This window comes from Petaurus breviceps, unplaced genomic scaffold (assembly GCF_028583685.1).
Source record: "Petaurus breviceps papuanus isolate PSGF00001 unplaced genomic scaffold, PetGlider_PUasm1.0 91041, whole genome shotgun sequence".
In the NCBI taxonomy this organism is placed as follows: domain Eukaryota; kingdom Metazoa; phylum Chordata; class Mammalia; order Diprotodontia; family Petauridae; genus Petaurus; species Petaurus breviceps.
The window spans coordinates 14,457,530-14,480,023 of NW_027187400.1; the positions used below are offsets into that span (position 1 = coordinate 14,457,530).

Below are 22,494 nucleotides of genomic sequence, written 5' to 3' on the forward strand. Positions count from 1 at the left end.
TAATGATGCTCATAATGCCTCTGTTATTAAAGTCTGTTGTGATGTCTCATTCCCATGCCAGAGGTGTGTGAGCTCCAGCACTAGCACACTGGCTAGGCTCCTCTGAGGACCTGGCTTGAGTTTGGAGGGTGCATCGCCCACCCGGCTTCCCAGCAGTGGGATGTGGGGGTTTGCTTGTGTTGTTGTTTTACTACTAGTAACTCTGTAAGACTGCATTTAAGCATTAGCCGAGGTGCTGAATCTGGGGCCAGGAAGCCCTCATCTGATCCCACCTTTTTCCTGTAACTAGATGTGTGACCCTGCACAGATCCCTTTCCTTTTCTGAACATTTCCTCATCTGTAAAATGAAGCCAGTGCCTGTGGTCCCTATCTCACAAAATCATTGTGAAGCTCAGATGAGCTATGTCTGAAGAGCACTTTGCAGGCACTTTCGTGACTTTGCTGATTGTTATGAGCAGGCATTGTCCCCACCAAAGAAGTGATGCATTGCTAAGGTAATAGTGGGGGTGGGTAGGTGGTCCAGTGGATAGAGTGTAAGCCCTGGCTGGTATAAGGACGACTTCAGTTCAATTCTGATCTCAGACACTTACTAGCTGTGTGACCCTGGGCAAGTCACTTAACCCCACTTGCCTCAGTTTCTTCATCTGTAAAATGAACTGGAGAAGGAAATGGCAAACCACTCCAGTATTTCTGCTGAGAAGACCCCAAATGGGTCCATGAGAGTAGGACAAGACTGAAATGAATCAACAGTAGTAGTAATAGAGTTGTTCAGACACTGCCTGATCCTTTGCTTTGGGAAAGTTTAAGCTGCTTCTCCAGCTACACCCGCCCCCTCCCCCAGGCTGCCCATCTACTCCCCACCTAGGCCATCTAACCAATTAGAATGCTTCAGAGCACATTTAGATTATGCATGAGGGAATTTGTATTATATTACCTTAACCCCCACAGGGATACCATTTATGACTGAATCCCAGCATAGAAAGGGACTTTGTAGAGAGCACCAACCCAATCCATCCCTGACTGAGGACCCCTTAACAACGTGGATGGCTAGTGACCCAGTCGTCTGCTCTTTGCTGGAACATCTGTTGGAGGAAGGGGCTCCAGCCCAGGAAGACAGGCCCTCGGTTCTGAAGGGCTCTCCTTGTTCAGAAGCTGAGCTCCACCTCTCTGTTACTTACACCCTTTATTCCTGATTCTTGCTGAGACCAAGCAAGAAGAGTCCAGGCCCTCTGCCACATGACAGCCTTTCACATACTTGGATTTTCCTCCCCTCCATTGTCCCCTCAGTTAAGTAATGTCATTCCTCAGTTCTTATAACCAGTCTTTGTGTGGCCTGTTGTCTTCCAGTGTCACCAAATCAAGAGGAAAACTCCATAAACACATGTTTCGAGTGTGTTGTATAAATTGAGAATTTCCCACCAGAATTATTTGTTGCCACGGCCCCCACAGTTACTTAGCCACGAGGAGTGGCAATCTTCCTGGTATCATCAGCTTGGGGCATGGCTCTTGGTTCTGGGGCTTTATTTCCAGCAAAGACTGATGGATGTGAGCTTGTCCTTGTGTTTCTCTCCCTACAGGTCACCTTGGAGCAACAGGTATGACCCTCCATTGGAAGATGGGGCCATGCCATCTGCTCGCCTGCGTAAGCTGGAGGTAGAAGCCAACAATGCCTTTGACCAGTACCGAGACCTGTGAGTTGGTTAGATCCTCCCAGAGCTGGGGCTTGGCACATGGGTAAATCAGACATGGGAACGAGAATCCAGGCTGTCTCCTGCCAGTTTCCCTTAATCAATTTGATGTCTTTGAGACTTAATTGTAGGCATAAGAAATACCAGCATGGTAATGTAGCCAATTTAAAATAGCTCCTTGGGAGCAAGGCACTATATGCTCCTTGGGAGAAACTACCATATAAATCTAAGATTATATTAGTACTTATTCAGTTAAGCTTTGTTATGATATCCTGGGGGGGGGGGACCAGGGGGATGTCACTGCTCTCAGATCACATGATAACTGAGACAGTATTTGAACAAGACTTGAATAATGTGACCTCTCCCAGCCCCTTAATTGGGAGAGAGACTTGACATGTATACTGCATTGTATTCTTCAGGGCCCCCACACGCGTGAGCCCATAGATAAATCCTTGTTGTTTTATATTTTCTTAGAACAATCTTATCTTCCTCCTTCTCGTCTTTCCTCCCTCCTTCTCTCTTTGTTTTCTTCTTCCCTTCCCTCTTCCCTCCCTCACTTTTTTTCTCCTTCTCTCATCCCTCTTCCATAAGACCACATAACACCTGTGATGAAGCAGAACTGAACCATCTCAAACTTTCTTATAAGTAGCAGGAAAAGAACTCCTGGGTGTCCGGAAGAGCTATGTGCTTGATGTGCATGTGTCTCTATGCGTGGAACACACGTGTGTGTGAGGGAGAGGGAGGGGGAGACAGAGACAGAGATGCTGACTTTGGGCCGTGGCCTGCTGACTCTTATCAGACAGAGCTGCCTCTCAGTGGTTCCATTTGGCCTCAGAGGGCCATTGGTAAAGGTAGGTACTCTGAGAGCCTGGTGGGCTGTGATTTCCAATCAAACTATAAAAAGCAATCAATGATAATGGATACTTAAAATGCGCCCCCTGGTGGTCCTTGAGGGAATCATTTGGTTTCTATAATAAAGGATGCACAGGATTGTCAAAAATAATTTCACTGCCTAATATTTGAGGGTTAGAATAATGAGTCAGAGTCATCATGGCAGGAGGAAAGTGGGCTTAGCATATACTATTAGATGAGTATGGTGTATTTTAGGCAGAGTTCCACTGAAAATCATTAGCTCAGAGTACAGTTTTAGCTTGGAAAGAGCCCTCCCCAGAAAGCTGTTCAGAAGGTAGTGACTTGCCTAAGGTCATACAGGCAGTAACTGCCAGAGGTGAGATTTGAATCCAGGTCCGATTACTCCAGAGCCAGCTCTTTCCGGAGCAGTTAGAGCCCCACTAACAGCTGTGCTACACACAATGAACAATGTTCCTTCCATTGATGCTGGACTTGGTGAGAGTCAGGTCATGCCTTCTCATTCTGTAAACTTTCTGTCCTTGCCTTCTGCAGTATTTTTCTGGAGTATCCATCCAATGCACCAGAGGCTGGCTATCCATCCTGTACTCTCACAGGGTAATCGGCCTGTCTCCTTTTCTAGTTATCATAATGTCCTTGATGGTGCATTTTTAAATGAAGTTTCATTCTGACGCCTTCTTTCTTTACCCCAGAGCCTTTTCTTGTTATATCATGTCCTCCCCACCCCTGAATCCTCCTTTGTAGGAAGCTTGATGATGGTGTCTTTTATGTCATTTCTGTTATGTAAGAAAGAGGTGAGTCTAGCTTTGGGAAAACAAAGTGGATGAGAAATAGCAACCGCCCAGATTCTGCCCTGCCACTATATGGGTAACCTACTAACTTAGGCCATCTTTGTGTGCTTGTTGGTGGCTGGCCCACAGCAGATATTTAATAAGTGCTTGTTAACTTAAACAAGTGCTGTGGTTGGACAATGAACTGGGCCTGGAATTAAAATCAGTAGGTGGAGCTCAGGCAAGGTCTTGTGTGGGGAATTTTATTGTGTATTCAGCTGATCCCATGATGCTCTGTCACACATGCACACGTGTGTGCACACATATGCATGCATACACATGCACACACACACCACGCTTTGCTCTTTAATGACTGTTTCTTTTTTTTTTTTTTTTTAATTTAAATAGATAAACCCAGGCAGAGTCCGAGTGATGGCAGCAGAATCCTATAGATATTCCAAGAAGTTCCAGATTTCACTTAGACTTGGTTGTCAGCCATCACTGAGGAAGGACTTCAGTCCTTTTTGGGTTCATCCTGAGGCATTCCAAGTGTAATGAGTTAACATCTACTCTGTATAATGCATGGCTTCCAGTCCTTCAGCCCCTGCTGCACCCATACTGACTGGCCAATTTCTGATGCTCAGAGTAAATAAATCTGTTTTACTAGTTGGCATTTTCACCTTCAGAGCCCCTGTGATACAGTGTCACATGGGGGAGTTTTGGTGTTTACCCAATTGCTTGATAAGCAATGAGAGGAAGTATTAAGTGTCAATCACTTAGGTTGCGCTGTAGAGAAGAATGGAGTCCAACCATTGAACTAGTGATGGAAAGTATTAGGAATTAGTTAGGGGACTTTAGTTGAAATCCCAGTTCAGTCACTTACTGCTCATATGACCTTGGTCAAGTCATTTCCCTTCTTCTGAGCTTTGGTTTCTTTCGTCTGTAAAATGAGATTGTTTGCCCTAATCCCTAAGGTCCCTTTCAGCTCTCTAAATGCTGTGATTTTCTGAACTTGCTAAATCCAGGTTTCTAGCTACACCATTGTTTTTAGGGTCTAGGGAGGGTGTTTAGGGCTGGAGTTAGAAATGGGTTTTTTCTTTTGGTCCAAGGAAGTAGAAGGGCATACTCCAGATTTGGGTCCTTAACCTTTTTTTTCTTGTGGACCCTTTGGGACACCTCTCCTTCTCAGAAGAATGTTTTGTAAAATAATCAAAGGAAATGTTAAATTTCACTTAGAAATTTAGTAATGTTAAAAATGCAATATTTTTCCTCATCTAGGTTCCTTTACCCTCCCCCTTCTGAAATCTGTCAGTAGTTCCATGTACCCCAGGTTGAGAACCCCTGCTGTGGATGAATTATATTGGTGTCAGTGGGCAGGCAGAGAGTTCATCGGCAGCACTATCTCTCTAGGAAGATTAAGCCCAATCAGGATACATAATGATGTTCTAGAACAGGGGTCAGCAAACTATTACCCAAACCCATCCCCGGGCATTTAAAAAACCAACCAACCAACCCAGGTGACCACTGATGTTCAGAAGTCTTCATATTAAAGTAAAAGGAGAATGCTGAACTTGACTTTTCACTTTGGCAATGTTCCTATCATTGATTTTGACCAAAAAAAAGATTTAGCAAAAACTACATTGTTTATGGGTGAATACTGTACCTTGCCACCTTTCTCATGTCTGTGGCTTTTGGTGAAGCCAGCCTGTCACATGCTGACTTTTATGGTACTCCCGGACAAGATAGGGGATGGCGAGTACAGGCCTAAATAGAGGCTCAAGAATGCTAGCCATGGGGTGGCTAGGTGGTACAATGAATAGAGCACCTGCCCTGGAGTCAGGAGAACCTGAGTTCAAATCTGGCCTCACACACTTAATACTTACTAGCCACGTGACCTTGGGCAAGTTACTTAACCCCAATTGCCCTGCCCTTCCCCTCCAAAAAAAAAAAAAAAAAAGAATGCTAGCCAGGCCTCCCTGTTCAGGCTGAGAGGAAAGAGACAGAGACAGATGGAGACTTCTCCCACCTTGAGTAGAGGACAAGAATGCTGTTGTATGCAGGAAATACTCAAATCATGGACCAGGCCTGGAAAAATGAATAGTTTTGTCTACTTAGGAGAAGCTTGTTTATCCTCCTCCAGAACAGAAACTGGAAGAAAGATATGAGCAGAAGAATCATTACTTCCATTGAACCTTTTTCTGAGTCTCTTATAATTCAGAATTCTTGTGACTTTTGATTATTCATAAGATCAAGACTGAGTTTGAAGATTTACTATCCCTTCCTTGCTACTTTCTGTTTTCCTCACCTTACAAAGGCAAGTCATTGAAAGAATGTAAGGCAGCAGTCATGGCTGTGCTTAAAATGATAGGGTTTAGAGGTGGGAGGGACCTGAGAGGTCACTCAGAAAAATCTTTATCCCTGATCCACACCTGGGTGCACTTTCCCCCTGCAGACTGCCCCAGTCTCCTTTCTCTCATTTCCGTTTTTCCTCCTCTTCTATTCTCTTCTCTCCTTTCTCTCTCATGTCCTCTATTTCCTTTTCTCTTATGATCTTGCTTCTCCAAGACAAGGAACCAGATGTGTGATAAACTAGACCACAGGCTTTAAAACCAGAAGAGACCTTAGGGGCAAGCAGTTCGATCCCCCTCATTTTACAGATGAGGTAACTGAGGCACATAGAGATCTATGACTTGCCCTGGGTCCCCTAACTTTGGATCTGAAGCAAGATTTGAGCACACCTCATCCTGATTCCACTTCTGGTGCCCTCTCCATCAGAGCATCTAGCTGCCTTAAGTCCAGTCCCCACCTCATTTTTAACACAAGGAAAACTTAAATTCATGGAGGTGAAATCGTCATCATGTCGTTGTAGTAAATAATAAAGCAAGCCTTTAAACCCAGGTCTTGTGGCGCCAATATTCCCAGATGTATTTAATCAAAGCAGATACTCCCTCCATGAGTACACTTGGAAGCTCATCTTTACCTTAGGAAAAGCCTTCTGGAGTTGCTTTGGCTGGAATAAATTCATCTCCTGGTAGCCAGGCCTGTAGTGATGAATGAACCTCCCCACGTTATTTGAGGCTAGTTTTTGGATAGCCAGACAGCCCGTCTTACTCAGACCAGGTGTGTCCAAGCCTTGCTAACTCTGCTCTTCATGAGAATCCTGATCCTCTCCATGCCTGATGCCACAATTAGGTATCCAAGGGAGTCCTCAGTGGAGGAGTAACTGTACAACATTCATCTGATTTCTTTGGCAGCATGGCTGCAGAGGGTACAAAAGGTTGGTGCTGGGGAGCCTCTTTCTTTAGTCTGAGGCGGGTTAGCTAACATCTTTGTTTGATTTTGAAAAGGCCAGCCAAGCCAAGCTTCACTAAGAATGGAGGTTTTGTTTTTTTTTAATCTTATCCTCCAAAGTCCTAAGGAGAGGTTTGGAATAAATTTAAAAGAAGGATCCTAGTGTCCCCTTTTCTTAGTCAACTTTGATCTCAAAACCAAATGTTGCATGTGAGAGAATTCTTCCCATCATCAGACAACTTTAGTTTTTATAGCCAAATACACTCTAGTTTCTTGGTCATTTCCCCTGTATTAGTCCCCTTTGGCCCCTAACCTTTGTTGCAGTCAGTGTCTCCTTACCACTCATCCTTTTGGAGACATTGTTAGACGAATGGAAAGTGACTTAGAAGTGAGATGTGGCTCGCCCTGTAGAAGTGCCACTCACTCCCAGAGAGCTGAAGCTGGTGGTTTCCTTGGGGGGCATCTTTTTTGCTGCAGGAGGATAGCATTACCTTCATTCTCAAGGTGACATTGTCATGGGGCAAAGTCGCAGTCCTCTCTTATGACTTCTTTTTTTTTTTTTTTTGATCCCTAATTCTCTTTAAAGAACACTTAACTCTCCAGGGAGTTAAAGCAAGTGATCAGTGTGTGGATTTAATAGGCTCATGTGGGCAGTCATGGGAATGGACTGAAAAGCAGACCTTTCAGGCCACTTTCTGGATTCATTGAACTTCAGAGCTGAATTGGGCTTTAGAAGTTATCCATGCCTTGAGGGTCCAGCATGCAGCTCATGGGCCTGATGCAGCCCATCTGCCCCTGTAGTATGACCAGCCTGTCCCAGTGCCATTGTATAAGTGACTGGCATTCCCTCCCTCTCTATCTCCACTTCTTGGCATCCGTTGTTCCCTTCAAGATTCAGCTTAGGTGCCAATTCTAATCTGTTTTTCCTAATCCCTTGATTAGAAAAATATGCTTTGTATTTGATTTTTTTAAATATATATTTTGTATTTACTAATCTGGATATTTCTCTTCTCCCCCTGCTCCTTGAGGTGAGCAGCTGTTTCATTTCTGTTTTTCTCTCCTCATTGTATATAAGTAGATATTTAATAAATGCTTATTGGACTCAACTGAATTTTGACCCAAGGGGCCAGAGAAGGCAAGGTGTTGGTGCAAATGTTTTACTGAATTAGCTAGCACATGTGAACTTTTAAACCAGCAGAGCCCTTCCACCAGTGCTGAGACCTCCATGTAACCTACTAGTGCCAGGGGTTAAGTTGGCAGGCTTGGATCATTTAGTGATGGGAAAAAAATCTCATTGGGCCACCATCTATGTGGATTTCTCTTCTATGCCATGTTATTTACTAGGCCCCTCATTTTACAGTTGGGGAAACTGAGGTCCAGAAAGGCAGAGGGATTTGACCAAGGTCACATGGCTCATGAGTTATCAGCACCATTCCCCTGATCTCCTGATCCCTAGTCCAGTATTCATTCCACATTGGAGGTGCCATCTTGCTTTATGCATGGTTCCAAGAGGGATGGTTTCAGAAGCAAATACCATCCCTTCTCCTGACCTTTACAAAATATTTCCTAATTATGAATGGAAAGTCCTAGTATAGTATTATCATTGCTCCTCCTCCAAGCCAGAGAAAGAGCAGCAGGCTATAGGCAAGGGGAGGAGTTGGGCAGTAAGTACTATTCCCTTTGAACTCCCCCAGGCTGGGTTCGTGTTATTATTCACCATGTCCTCCAATTCTATCTCCCCTTTTTAAACTAAATAGTCTGCCCTTTATTGACTGCCTGTTCTGTCATCAGTAAAGGAAGAGGACCAAAGCATGGTAATGGTAACCATTTTTTCCTTCAAGAATAAATATTGGGGAGCTGTTAATAGCTCAGCCCCCACCAACTCAGGTTTTATATTGAGGTTGTCAGTTTGCTAAAAATTCTTAGGAGATGACAGCTAGAGTGTTGATCCTGGGAATGGTTAATATCAGCTCCGGTCATCCTAAATTTCATCACTCTCTTCCCTTTCTATATGTATGTTGCTTTCATTTCCCCCACCCCAAGATTCCTTTCTAAGGTTTTTCCTTCCTAATTCACCTGAGCACTTAGGTGAATGTCATTAGAACTTAGTCCCTGGGAGAGAAGACGAAAGATGACCCAAGAAAGAAAGAACTCATCTGTGGTTGGTCAGTGGGTTAGATTGGCATTCTTCCTCTCCAAGGGTGACTCCATCTAGAATATGAGTTTGGATCACTTTGTTGTCTAAACACTAGCCCTCACAAAGCCCATCTGTCAGAAAACCACCTCCATGGTTCAACTTAGATGATCCATTGTGTAGGAAAAATTTAGACCCACATCAGCTGATTTTCAGTGAGCATTAGCTTTATGAACCCCCCCACTTGACCCATTGAACCCCAAGATCTGCTAGCCTGTCTTAGGTTCCCAGTGAGAACAGAAAACTTCCATTGTAGCCTTCAGGTTGGGATCTCACAGCTGCTTCCCTTAACCCTGGTTCCGCCTGAGGCCAGATGTTCTAACTGAATGGGTTGGCATAGCTTTCTTCCAACAATGATTACTCCCATCTGCACACTGTGTGCTGCGATCCTTGGCTCTTAACTCCAAGCAGATAATACCTTCAAACATGCGGTTGCAATTTATTGGCCTTATAAGTTAATTTTAGTGGGTGTACAATTGATTGAAATCAAAGCTTAATGAAGGCCAGAGTCTTGGAATTGGGGGAGCAGGGTGGGGAATGATATTTTGTTTTCTTCTTCGCTCCAGGTCTGAGATAATCTTCAAAGGCTTTAATTAGCTTTTCTAGTCAGCCCTTCTTCTCTGGAAAAAGAGGTTTGCAAAGGAAAGCCTAGACTTCTTTCACAGTCCTTTCACCCTGCTTTACCAAGAAATGGGCTGAAGTGTTTCTGAACTTCAGTCAGCCCTTCCATGCAGTCAGCGTTTTCCTTCCCCCTGTTTGGGGCCTAAAATGTACCTCAGTGTCCCTGTTTGCCCAGACTCCTCTCTCTCCTCACTTCCCGTACTCCTCCTGTAGTTGCATCCTACCATCAGGTTGCAGTCTGGGGATGTGCCTCATCTGTATAAGGACAGAATATGGAGGCCCCAGTAGAGGCAGCCCTGTCCTTCCTTGGAGATAGAAGAATTCAGAGAAAAGATGGGGAGTTCTCTCCCTTTCTCTTCTCTCTCCCTCTCTTCAAAATAGGGCTGCTGTCAAGTCAAAGTCAAATACATATCATTTTTCTCATTGACTTGATTCAGGATTTGATTAAATATAGGTGGCATGCTTAAATGGGAGCAATAGCTAAGATACTGCATGATAGTCAAGACCTGAAAAGCTTTTGACAGGCTAAACTGTTGGACTGATTCTAGTACAGTGAAATTAAACAGGAAGAATGATAATAGCATTCATGTAGCACTTTAAAGTTTGCAAAGCTCTTCATAAAGAGCTAGGTGCTATTATTACCCCCATTTTGCAGACTAGGAAACTGAGGCAGTTTTACTCAAATGTTTGAGGTAGGATTTGAATTCAGGTCTTCCTGACTCCAGGTTGAGTACTCTTATCTACTGTGTCATAAACGCTAAATATAAATTCTGTACTTAAGTTCCAAAATCAGCTTCACAAATACAACAGGGAAAAGACATGTCCAGACAGCTATTTGTCTGAAAAGGACCTAGGGTTTGAGATGGGTTGTGAACTCAGAGTGAGCCAGAGGCATGAAGTGGCAGCCTCCTAGGCTGATGCTGTCTTAGACCACATTAAAGAGGCATCGTGAGCATTTTGGACTAGAGACAACAACCCTCTGTACTGGTCAGACGGCATGTGTGGAATTGTCCTCAGTTCAGAGCACCACATTTTTGGAAGGTCGGTGATAAGGTAGCGTGTGTCTAGAGGAGAGGCCCCAGTATGGAGAAGGGCTTCCACATTCAGTACAAGTCAGTTGAGAGGCCTGGGGCCTGGGGACATAACTGGGAGAAGGTAGAGAAGCTGTCTTCAAGAGAATCATTTGGAAGAAGTATTTGATTTGTTCTGCCTGGTCTCAGGACAAAATAAGAGAACAGTTGTGGTTTCTAGAGGTGGCTTTAAGCTCAGTAGAAGGAGAACTTTCTAACCACTGTAAGTCTCCAGGAGTGGAGAGGGCTGCCTCAGGAGGCCTTTGTGGCATGTTTTGTCTTACTCAGGGCCTTCCAGGAGAGCTTGGACATGTTGTAGAGAGGATGCTTTTTCAGGGAGGGTCTCTGAAGTGCCTCCCTTTGCTGTAATTCTGGAAGTCTTCCTACTGGTGAACACCTGTATCACCCGTCTCCTGGGTTTGTTGTAGGGATCCAGTGAGGGAATAAGAGCTTTCGAGGGGATGTGCCACTTCCCAAATCCACTCCCAGCCAGTGCCTCCCCTTCTACCTCCTTTAGACACCCCTGGCAAGTAGGATCAGCTGACAGCCAAACATGGGGCTCAGCTATGTGTATTTTCACATTAAAGATTGTCCATAGCTACAGGGCCTTTCTGGGGAGAAGGCCTGCAGTTGGCTGTGTGACAGGAATGGAGTGTGGGGCAAATGCAGTTTGGAGACCCATAAATACATTCCATCAAAAGGTTGTTAATCACTTGTTCATGTGTGATCATACTAATGGGCTAAGCTGTTGGAAGTGTTTGGCAGACATTAACTGTTCATACAAGGCATTGTGCTAGTTGTATAGATGAATACTGAAGCACACTCCCTGCCCTCAAGGAGCTTGCATTCTGTCTAGGGAATTACAGTACACAAATCAGTATTATACAAGACAGAGTGTGATAACAGCCCAGTTTGGAAGTGCTTGTCAGTGGGAGAATCTGGAAATGAATCCTGCAGGTATATGTTACAAAGTAGGGTATGTCATACACAAGCTGTGTTAAAGGGCTTTGTTCTGTGATAGAAAGGAAAGTCCTTGTTCCTAGGCCCTGGTCTCCTAAGAATTTTATCGGACCTAGAACCAGGTATCTGGGATCTCTGGGATCAATTTCTTCTACAAAATAGAATTAATAATGCCTCCTCAACCTACCCCAGAGATTTTGTGAGGAGCCTTTGAGAAAATGTGTACAAAAACATTTCAAAGAATATGTGACTCTTATCATAAATTCTGGATTTTCAAAGATTTCAGGACTGTGATACTTGGTGAGCTCCATTAGTCCATTCCCCTCCTCCAGTTCCACACTTTGTCCTGACAAGGGAGATTTCAATTTCCTCTGACTCCAGAGACCTCCAGGGAAGGCAGTTCCTCAGCTTCCATCCTACATCTGCTCAGAGAACAGCTTGATTTGTACAGTGGGCTCTGGGATCTAGCTTGTCAGAGGTATAATTAGTATTTTGGTTTTGACATATATTATTTGTCTTCTCAGCCATGCAGAATGAGAGCCTCTTAGAACACAAGTGCCTGCTGTGGGGCTTCCCAGCCTTCTAAGCAATTAGGCAGCCCTGGTGTTATAGGATTACTTCAGCATTTAGGTGGAAACCCAGTTTGCCAGGGGAGGGAGTTGAATTAGAGAGGCAAGTTTGAGGACCATGAGGGTCCTCAAGGGACAGGTCTTTCCTCCTCTGGAGGGAATTGAGTTTGAGTCAGTTTGTGGTTTTCATTCAGAGCTTTGGCTGGGGGCATTGGGGAATGGGGGGAGGAGTGAGGCCAGGGGTCCCTTGAGAATGCTTGTCCTTGTGACTTGCTAACATTAACTTAACTATTTCAGTTTCTAGAGTGCCTGTCCCTTCACTGCTGCCCATAAAAGATCAGAGCCAGGAAAACTCTGCACACAGTTATTTTGCATCCAAACATACAGAGAATTCCAACTCCCAGATGCCCCTGGCAGTTGTCCAAGTGGGCATCCCACTTCTACCCTAATGACAGCTGTCTTTGATTGCTTTCTTCTAGAAAGAAGGCCATGGGGGAAGTTAGGAAGGTGGTGAAAAGAAGCCCATTCACTTTGATATGTTCCCCTAACCCTGCATTAGGAAGTTCGACCCTCCTTTAAAAATGCCTAGATCTAAAAAATTAAATTAAAAAAAGATTAAAAGAGCCTGATCTGGGAGATAGCCTGTGACACACAAGGCAGTGTCAGCCAGGCCTCCCCATCCTGCCACCAGCAAGATTGATTTCGTTCATTCATTCACTTGATGTTCTCTTGGTCTCCTTCACATCTAGTATCTGGAAGGGTTTGGTTTTTTTCCCTTTCTCCCTTCCTCTTCTCCAAAGGGCAGCTTGGGGATAGCATTGAGAGCAGTGGTCTGGGGGCAGCAAGGCCTTGGTTTGACTTGTTGATATGCCACTGACTTACAGCCCCTTAATTTCTCAGATTTTCCATTTTCTAGACTTGAAAAATGAAGGGGTTAGACTGAAACTCCATAGTCTCTTGTGATTCTTTCCTCTCCCCGAAACGCCCCCCCCCCTTCCTCTTTTTCTGTCAGCTTGCCCGGTCTATGGTTTTCATAGACATTGTTTCTCCTGATGGTAGTCACTAAGAGTAGATAGTGTCAGAGCCAGAGAGAACAAAGAAAGTTAAAATGGACAGTGCTGGAGTTGGGTGGGGCCTAACGCCATAGAGTGAATAGAGTGTCAGATTTTACCTTTGACACTTGCCAGCATGTCTCTTAATTCCCTGATCCAAGTTGGGAAACTGAGGCCGGGAACAGTTAAGTGACCCATCAGAAGTCACATGAAATGACCAAGTTTTCATAAAGTGACCTTAGCTGAGCTAAAATGGGGAAATAATGTATTTCCTCAGACTAAATATTGTGGGGCGAGGGGATGAGTATAGCACAGGTTAGTGCTGTCACCAAGAACAGTGCAACATCCCAAACCCCTCACCTTCAGAAAGCAGAGCTTGTTTGCCAAAGAAGGCTGCCTGTTGCAGAGATTTCTTTCTCTTGAAGAAAAAATAAAAGCTGCGCAAAGATTGCTGTAACATTCTGCAACCGCAGTCCAGATGTGCCCTTGTAAAGCATGGCTGGCATTGCAGTTGCATATGCCTAAGCGGATTGGTATGTTTGCCCTGGGGTAGGGCTATTGCACCTGTGTACAGGAAAAAGGCTCTGTAAAATACCTGTCCTGAGTCCACAGGCAGACTCTGGGGCAAGGTCAGTAAACTTGGGTTGAATACACAAACATTCTGACTGGTCTTACATGAGTTGTGGATGTGGTCCACCCACAGGGCAATTTTGGGGCTTTCTCCATGTTCAGTGGTGCCAAGTTTACTTTCCATGATTGGCAGATTTTCAATCATGCTGATGTAGGAAGTAGCATCTCAGATGTATGTAACAGCCTTCTTTGAACAGTTTAGAGTACTGTGTTGCTACCATCTAGGCCCCCAATCCCAGGCAGAACATTGATAGGATGCTAACTATTGTCCAGAGGGTGACCAGGATGGTTAGGGGACTAGAAACCATACCATACCAGGATCTTTTGAAGGAATTGACAGCACTTTATCTGAAGGAAAGTCATATGTGGGACATGATCTAGAACAGTTATCATGCGTTTTATTCATTTTTTTTTGGTCCCCTGAGGTCACAGCTAGGGATTAGTTAGTAGACTTTACAAGGAGGTATGTTTTAGCTCAATATAAGAAAGAGCTCCCTTAATAGTGGGAGTTTCTGGAGATAAATAGCAGGTCACCATCACTGGAAGTGTTCTAGCAGAAACTGAATGGTCTGCTTGTTGGGGATGCTAGAGAAAGCTAGTGCTTCAGGATTGTCTGGATGAGAGGACCACTGAGGTGCCTCTGAACCAGGTGATGGGTTCCTCTCCCATTTGAGAGTTCTGTGAATTCTCCCTCCACTCCCTATGTTTAATGGTACAGTGAAAAAATTGGGGGCCGCTTCTGTCCAGAGCCTACTGCACACAGCAATAATAGAAATGAGAAGGGAATTTTTAGTGGATTAGAATGAAATCCAGACTTCCTGATCAATTGTTTATCTTTTGCCTTTCATCCATTAGCATTTAGGTGTCTGAATGACTTGTCTCCCCTCTTTCCAGGTTGAGCACCTGGTGTGTGTGTTTCCCTCTTCAGAACCAAGCTGTTCATTCCCTTATTTGTGCCTACTGGGGCACAGAAGGAAAGGAGGGGCTGGGAAGCATGTGCAGAGAAATGGCATTTCAAGAAAAGAGACTGTAGTCAGTCGTTCCTCAGAATGAATTTGAGGTTTTAATGGAAACTGTGCCTGTCACACCTTGGGACCACCAGTGGAAGACCCACACTGAGGACCTAGGTTCTGATCCTGGTTCTGCTCTTTGGTTTTAACTTTTCAGTGTCCTCATTTCTAAAATGAGAAGGTTGGCCTACATGGTCTTTAAAGACTCTTCTAGCTCTGACATCCATCCAGCCATAGTCTTAAAGCCCTGATATTTGTTGTGACTGAGTGCCTGTTGCTGGTTCCCCACAGTGGCAGATGTCACTGTCCTATGGCTAGATAACCAATGAAAATTAGTAGTTAGGGGTGGCTAGGTGACACAGTGCATAGAGCACCAGCCCTGGAGTCAGGAGGACCTGAGTTCAAATCCAGCCTCAGATGCTTAACACTTACTAGCCATGTGACCTTGGGCAAGTCACTTAACCCCAACTGCCCTGCCTCCTCCTCTCTTAAAAAAAAGGCAAAAAAAAAGAAAATGAGTAGGAGCGGCCAGGTGGTGCAGCGAGTAAGAGCACCGGCTCCAGTGTTGGGACGACCTGGGGATCGAATCCCGGGCTCAGACACTCAGCACCACACCCAGAAATAACTGGCCGTGTAACCTTGAGCAAGTTACTTAACCCCGATTGCTTAAAAAAAAAAAAGAAAAGAAAGAAAGAAAATGAGTAGTCACTGTCCTCAGAAGACTGTCACCTTATTCAGTGTCACTTAGCATAGAACGTGCACACTGAAAATAAACCTCATAGATCACTTTGTCAGTCAGTCAACAAATATTTATTAAGAGCCTCTCATGGGCAGGCAGTGGGTTATGTGCTGAGGCTACAAAGAAAGGCAAAAACACTGTCCTGCCCTCAAGAAACTCACTGTGCAAATGATCTTGCTCACCTCCTCCATCTTCCCCTCCACTGTAAGAGCTCTTTTATGCCTTTTTTATGTGAAATAATGTACCCCATTCTACCTCTCCCTTCCCCTTTTCCCAGTAAACTGCTCTTTCTCACCCCTTAATTTTATTTTTTTAGATATAATCCTGTCATTTTCAACTCACATCTATGCCCTCTGTCTCTGTATATTTCTTCTAATTGCCCTGTAATGAAAAAATTTTTAAGAGTAAGAAGTATCATTTTCCTATATAGGAATGTGAGCAGTTTAACCTTGTTGAATCCCTTGTGATTTCTCTTTCCTGTCTATCTTTATACGCTTCTCTTGAGTCTTGTATCTGAAAGTCAGTTTTCTATTCAGCTCTGGTCTTTTCATCAGGAATGCATGAAAGTCCTCTATTTCATTAAAAATCCTTTTTTTCCCCTGAAGAATTATATTCAGTTTTGTCGGGTAGGTGGTTCTTGGTTATAATCCTAGTTCCTTTGTCCTCCAGAATATCATTTGAGGCCGTCTGCTCTTTGTATGTAGAAGCTGCTAAATCTTGTGTTATCCTGACAGTGGCTTTACAATATTTAAATTGTTTCTGGCTATTTGCAATATTTTCTCTTTGACCAAGGAGCCCTGTAATTTGACTATAATATTCCTGGAGTTTTCATTTTAGGATTTCTTTCTAGAAGAGATTGGTAGAGTCTTTCCATTTCTGTTTTACCGGTAACTCTTGTTCTAGAATATGAGGGCAGTTTTCCTTGATAATTTCTTGAAAGATGATGTCTAGGGTAGCTAGGGGGTGCAGTTAAAAGAGCACTGGCCTTGGAGTCAGGAGAAGCTGAGTTCAAATCCAGTCTCAGACATTTGACACACTTACTAGCTGTGTGACCTTGGGCAAGTCACTTAACCCCAGTTACCTTGCAAAATAAAAAAAGAATTTAAAAAAAAGAATTGGGGCACCTAGATGGCACAGTGAATAGAGCACCAGCCCTGGACTCAGGAGGACCTGAGTTCAAATCTGGCCTCAGACACTTAACACAAAACTAGCCATGTGACCTTGGGCAAGTCACTTAACCCCAGTTGCCCTACCTTCCCCCCTCCAAAAAGCAAAAGAAAGAAAGAAAGATGATGTCTAGGTTCTTTTTTTGATCGTGGTTTTCAGGTAGTCCAGTGATTCTTAAATAACCTCTCCTTGATATGTTTTCCAGGTCAGTTTTTCCAATGAGATATTTCACGTTTTCTTCCATTTTTCTCATTCTTTTTATTTTGTTTTATTGTTTCTTGATGTCTCATGGAGTCATTAGCTTCCACTTGCCCAGTTGTAATTTTTAAGGAATTATTTTCTTCAGTGAGCAACTTTTACTCCCTTTTCCATTTGGCCAATTACACTTTATAAGAAGTTCTTATCTTAAGTGAATTTTTGTATTTCATTTTCCATTTGGCCAGTTCTGCTTTTAAAGATGTTTTCATCAGTGGATTTTTGTTCTTCTTTTACCATTTGGTTTATTCTGTTTTTTTAAGGTGTTATTTTCTTTAGTTGACTCTGTTTTCATGGTTTTCTTGCATCACTTGTTTCTTTTCCCAATTTTTCCTCTTTCTCGCTAATTTCATTTTTAAAGTCCTATTTGAGCTCATCCAGGAATTCTTTCTTTTGACCCTGAGACCAATTCTTATTTTCCTTTGAGGCTTTGGATATACGTTTTGGCTTTATTATCTTCTGAATTTGTGTTTTCATCTTCCCTCCACCATACTTTCTGTGGTCAGGTTCTTTTTTCTTGTTTGTTCATTTTCCCAACCTGTTTCTTGATTTTTTAACTTTATATGTTAAAGTTGGGCTCTGCTCCCAAAGTGGAGGGAAACACTTTCACAAGTTTCAGGTGTTTTTGTACTCCTGTTTCCAGAGCCTAGTTCTAGGGGACTGTGAGTTTTCAGTTTTTCCAAGGTAGTATGATCTAAGGAGAAGTGTATTTACTACTCTCCTGGTCGGTGAGTAATCACAAGCACTCTTTTCTACCTGTGACCAGGATCCCCTACTCCCCTGTGGCTGCAAACTCTGGTGTGCTAGTGCTTCTCCTTGCCCTTGGGACCTAAGACCCAGGACTGCAGCCTGAATCTGAGTACTGGCAGTGTGACAGAGTCCTGCATCCAGTGCCAGCCAAGAAGGCCCTGACCAGTTGTCCAACCCCTTACTGTGTGTGGGCTGAGAGCTCTGGAAGCCATCACTGTCACCACTAATTCAGTCACCGCCAGGGCAAGGCCTGCACTCCATTCTCACCTTTGTGTGACAGACCTTTCCTGCCAACCTTCTGAGTTGTCTTGGGCTGAAAAACTGTTTCACCCCATCCTTTTGTGGGTTCTGCCACTCCAGCATTCATTCTGAGGCATTATTTTTAAGTTATTTGGAGGGAATTTAGGAGAGTTCGGTAAGTCCCTACCTTTTTTTCTACAGAGACAACATACAACCTTTTACAAAAATACAGATATAGGAAAAATTGGAGGTAATCTCAGAGGGAAGACACTAACATTATTACAAGACTCTGGGAAAGGTTTCCTGTGGTTGGTGGGATATTATCTTAGACTTGAAGAAAGCTGGGAAATCCAGGAGGGGAGTTGAGAAGGGAGAGACTTCCAAGCATAGGAGGGCAACAAAGGAGTTGGGAGATGGGGAGTGTCTTTTACCAAGAAAGAACAAGGAGACCAGTGTCACTGGGTCACATCGAGTACATGGTTGAAGGAAACGTGTAAGAGGATTGGAAAGGTAGAGGCCTAAAGGAATAAAGGACTTTAAAAGCTAGCCAGAGCATTTTACCACTGGAGTTGACTGAATAGGAGAGCATCATGGTCAGACTGGAGCTCTCAGAAGATCAGTTTGACAGCTAAATGGAGGTTGGGCTGTGATGTGGAGAGGCTTGGGTCAGGCAGAGCCACCAGAGGCTGTTGCAGTAGTCTGGGGAATGGTGATAAGCCTGCACCAGAGTGGAAGCATTGTCAGAAGAGAGGAGTGTGTTTAGGAGATGTTATGGAGATAAACTATACAGGACTTGGCAATAAATTGGATATGAGGGGGTGAGAGATAATAAGTCAAGGATGACCCCTGGTCTGTGAGCCCAAGGGACCCAGGGGAAGGAGGGGTCGGTAATTACGTGATGATAATAAAGGAAGTTAGGGAGAGGGGAAGGTTACCGTATGACATCCAGTTTGAGATGTCCAGTTGGCAATAACAAGACTGGATGGAGGTCAGAAAACTGGTCAAATCAATCTGAAAATAGTCAGCATAGAAATGGTAATTAAATCCATGAGAGTTGATAAGATCACCAAGTGAAATAGTATATAGGAAACTATGGCTTTGAAGGCCTGATTAACCAGCCCTGCTTCTGTACTGGATCTAAGAATGGCTTTTACATTTTAAGGTAAAGCTTTATTTTATTTCAAAATTTAAAAACCTTTCTTAACTGGAGGACCCTACAAAAATAGGCAGCCCTCAGCAGGAGCTGCCCTCTAGTACCTAGTAGAGGAGAAGAGAGGGGGGCCTAGGACAGTGTCTTGGGTTAATGGGCATGATGAAGACACAGCAAGGGCCTGAGAAGGAGGAGGGGTCAGACACCTAGGAGGAGAACCAGGAAAGAGTAGAGACATGAAAACCTAGAAAGGAGAGAGTAGCAAGGAACAAAGCATCCCCATCTTCAGCAGGAGCTAAAGAGGAGAAAAGGCCTGGCAGTCAGGCACTGACCTCATTGAACAATGAAGGGAAATGTCCTTGAGGTCAGAAACCACCAGCCACCAGAATCAGAATTGGATTATAAATATGGGCTGAATGAACTTCAAAGAAAGAGACGTTACTGAATGATGGTGATGAGAGCAAATCCCTCATGAAAGGATTTGAAATGATGGGGGAGTTCATGCATGGTTTTTCTGGTTAGTGCCTTCTTCAAGGCAGAGGTTCTCTTATGTGGCCTGAGGTAGAGGAAGAAGTCTCCTGACCTGGCTGGCTCCCCTGCCTGCAATGCAGAGACGTCTGGGAAGTGCGCTCCCATCCGTGCCCTGCTCCTTGCTGCCCTTCCCTTGTTCACCTTCTTAGTCTTGGACAGGGGCAGGCAAAACGTCCGTTTGTGAGACCTGCTAAGAATGGTTTTCTATATCTTTGAATAAATTTTTATTATATTTTAAAATGTAAAACACCAGCCATACAAGAGCTCATGGCAGGCTGAATTTGACCCTTGGGGTAGCCAGGCTGTTCTTTAGGATAGTACAGCAATCTTAGACCCAGAAAAATGAGTCAAACCCTTAGCTAGGTAACCCTGGGCAAGCTGTTGAACACTTCTGGACCTCAGTTTCCTCCTCCATAAAATGGGGGTAATGCTTATCCTAGCCACCTCAGAAGAGTATTTTGTAAGATAGAATATATAAATGTCGGGGTGGCTAGGTGGCACGGTGAATAGAGCACCAGCCCTGCAGTCAGGAGGACCTGAGTTCAAATCCGACCTCAGACACTTAACACAAAAAAACTAGCCATGTGACCTTGGGCAAGTCTCTTAACCCCAATTGCCCTCTAAAAAGGAAAAAAAATAAAGAATATATAAATGTGTTATTCCAGGTTGGATTCCTTTAATCTCCTTCCTGTGGACGCTTTCTCTAGCCTGTTCAGTCCTTCCTTTCTGAACCCTCACAACACATAAATGGTCCCACCTAGGTTAGCACATTTGATTATATCCTCGTCTCTACTTGTCTCCTATTTACATTAAGTTTGGATTACCCAAATAAACTGTTAATGCTCCGAGATCAAGGACCAGGCCTTCTCCACCACAGGCTCATAGATCCGGAACTGGAAAGAACCAGGGATACCTGTCTTTGAGAGTCCCTCTAATCCTTCCTCCCCACTCCCATAATGTTATTTGTTGGGATATCAAGCAGCTGTGATTTGGGGAGAAATGTGGCAAGGAGAAGAGGACATGATTCCCCATACATCTAGATCAGAGCCAGTCTGTAATTTAGGAAATTGACTTTGGGGAGATTCCTGGGGGTCAGAGGTTAAGCAGCAAACTGTCTACAGCCACATTGGCCAAGTGATGACCAGGTCTTCCTCCATCCCAGTCTAGGGCTCCATCCCTACTGTCTCTTTTATTTGGCATATACTGGACACTAAGTAAATACTGCTTGATTTGGCTTCCTTTCAAAATAGTCTAAAAAGCAAATTGAAGGAGAAAACCCCATGAGCCTTGTAGACTCAGAATACTTTGGGCTTGTCTTCAGGCCCTGTCCAGCCTTTGCCTGGCTGTGTGCCACTGGTAAGCCAAGGATGCAAACAAACCCTCTAGAAGTTCCTGGCACCAGATCAGTTTTGGCACAGCCTGCAGGACTGTATCCTGTGTGAGCAGAAGAGCTGGACTGAGTGACCTCAGGAGCCCCAGGGTTTCTCTAAACCTTCTCTGTGCTGAAGTGGCATCTTACTAATTGACCAGTCTTGTTCCCCTTCCTTCTCCCTTCCTACATGTGTTTGATCCTTGAAGCCATCCAGTCACTCTCTTAAGACAGAATGTAAAGGCAGACTTCACAGTGCTCCATTTGCCCAGGCCCAGCCCATGGCTCTGGGCTGGCCAGCACAGGAATTGGGTAATTCACACTTAGAGCTCAGATTCCAGAGACAGATTTCCATCCTGGGTCTTTCTGCAGCACCTCAGTTTCAGACACTTCATAAAGCTTTCTGAGCCTGAATATTTTCTTTTCTTCTTACTTCCGTGAAACAGGCTGTTCTGAGTGTGAAGCGTTAGGTTGGAGGGCTTTGTTCTCAGCCCCCCCCCCCACACACACACACCCCTTAAGGATAATGGACATAAAGGCTGTGTATGAGGCCTTTCCATTATTCAGACTGGAAAAGTGATTTCCATGGGCTTGTGGTAGAGGAGAGCCTGATGAATGAGGCATTTGGTCTCCGACCTCAGGAATCTGGCTTTGCTTCTTAGACTAAACCCTACGAAGGCTTAATTTTAGTTGTTTTGTTGATGATAAGGATGATGACTCATTTCTGGAGTGTGAATTACAGATTCACAAAGTCCCTTCCCCACGGCAGGCAGCCCTGTGAACTGGGGAGGGTACAGATGTTACTATGTCCATTTTGCAGATGAGGAAACCAGGGCTCCAGGGAGCCACCTGCCCTGCACACAAATGGGAAATGTCCTAATTAGAACTCAAACCCAGTTCTCCTATTCCCAGGTCCAATCCTGGAATCTCAGTGATAAAATAGATTTCATTTGCCTGTCTGTCCAGGGTGCATTGGATTTCCAGTTTGGTTCCTTGTCTTTTGTTCTGTGAGAGGCAACAGTGGTGCCATGGGAAGATTCCTCTGTGGACTCAAGAGTCAGAAGACCTGGTTTTCAGTGACCTATAGTGAGTCACTTCATTCTTTACCTTAAAAAAAAGTGGAGTAATAATTCTAGTGTTCTAACTCATGTAACAGTTCTTTAAAAAGAATACACATTTCTCTTTGGGAAACCTCCATTTAAAATAAGTTCTCCGTTCTTTACAATCCATCTGTATTTGGTATGTTTTTTCCACCCCTTCCCATGAGCTTTCTGATCTGTTTCAGTCATTCCAAGACTCTTACAAGGGAAAACAGACCATTCTGAAGGGGAAGGGCCTCTCTGCCCACATTGCCCCCCAGCTGTGATCAGTAATAGGCATGTTCCCCTCTTTCTCTCCTCCTAGAAAGCCAGTGAAATTCTGACACTCTTGGGCATTGGCAAAACACCCGGCAGCCTTCGGCTCATGCCTATCCCAGCATGCCCTCAACACACGGCTGCACTGGATTGTTCCCATTGACGTGCAAGGCCCAGGAGGGAGTCATCGGCAATGGCCAGGCCGCCTGATTG

At 44.3% G+C, this 22,494-nt stretch overlaps 2 protein-coding genes across 5 annotated transcripts in view; both read left to right on the plus strand.

Annotated features, from left to right (window-relative positions):
• The window catches only part of LOC138154412 (aflatoxin B1 aldehyde reductase member 4-like), a 351,006-nt gene that overhangs the window by 231,725 nt on the left and 96,787 nt on the right, over nt 1-22,494 (plus strand). The window lies entirely within an intron of this gene.
• Nucleotides 1-22,494, plus strand: part of CAPZB (capping actin protein of muscle Z-line subunit beta) — a 168,246-nt gene that overhangs the window by 122,453 nt on the left and 23,299 nt on the right. For all 4 annotated transcript variants that reach the window (XM_069079157.1, XM_069079160.1, XM_069079158.1 and 1 more), the window contains exon 4: nt 1,578-1,691. In XM_069079157.1, coding sequence (XP_068935258.1) covers nt 1,578-1,691 — 114 coding nt within the window. The remainder of the gene's footprint in view (nt 1-1,577; nt 1,692-22,494) is intronic.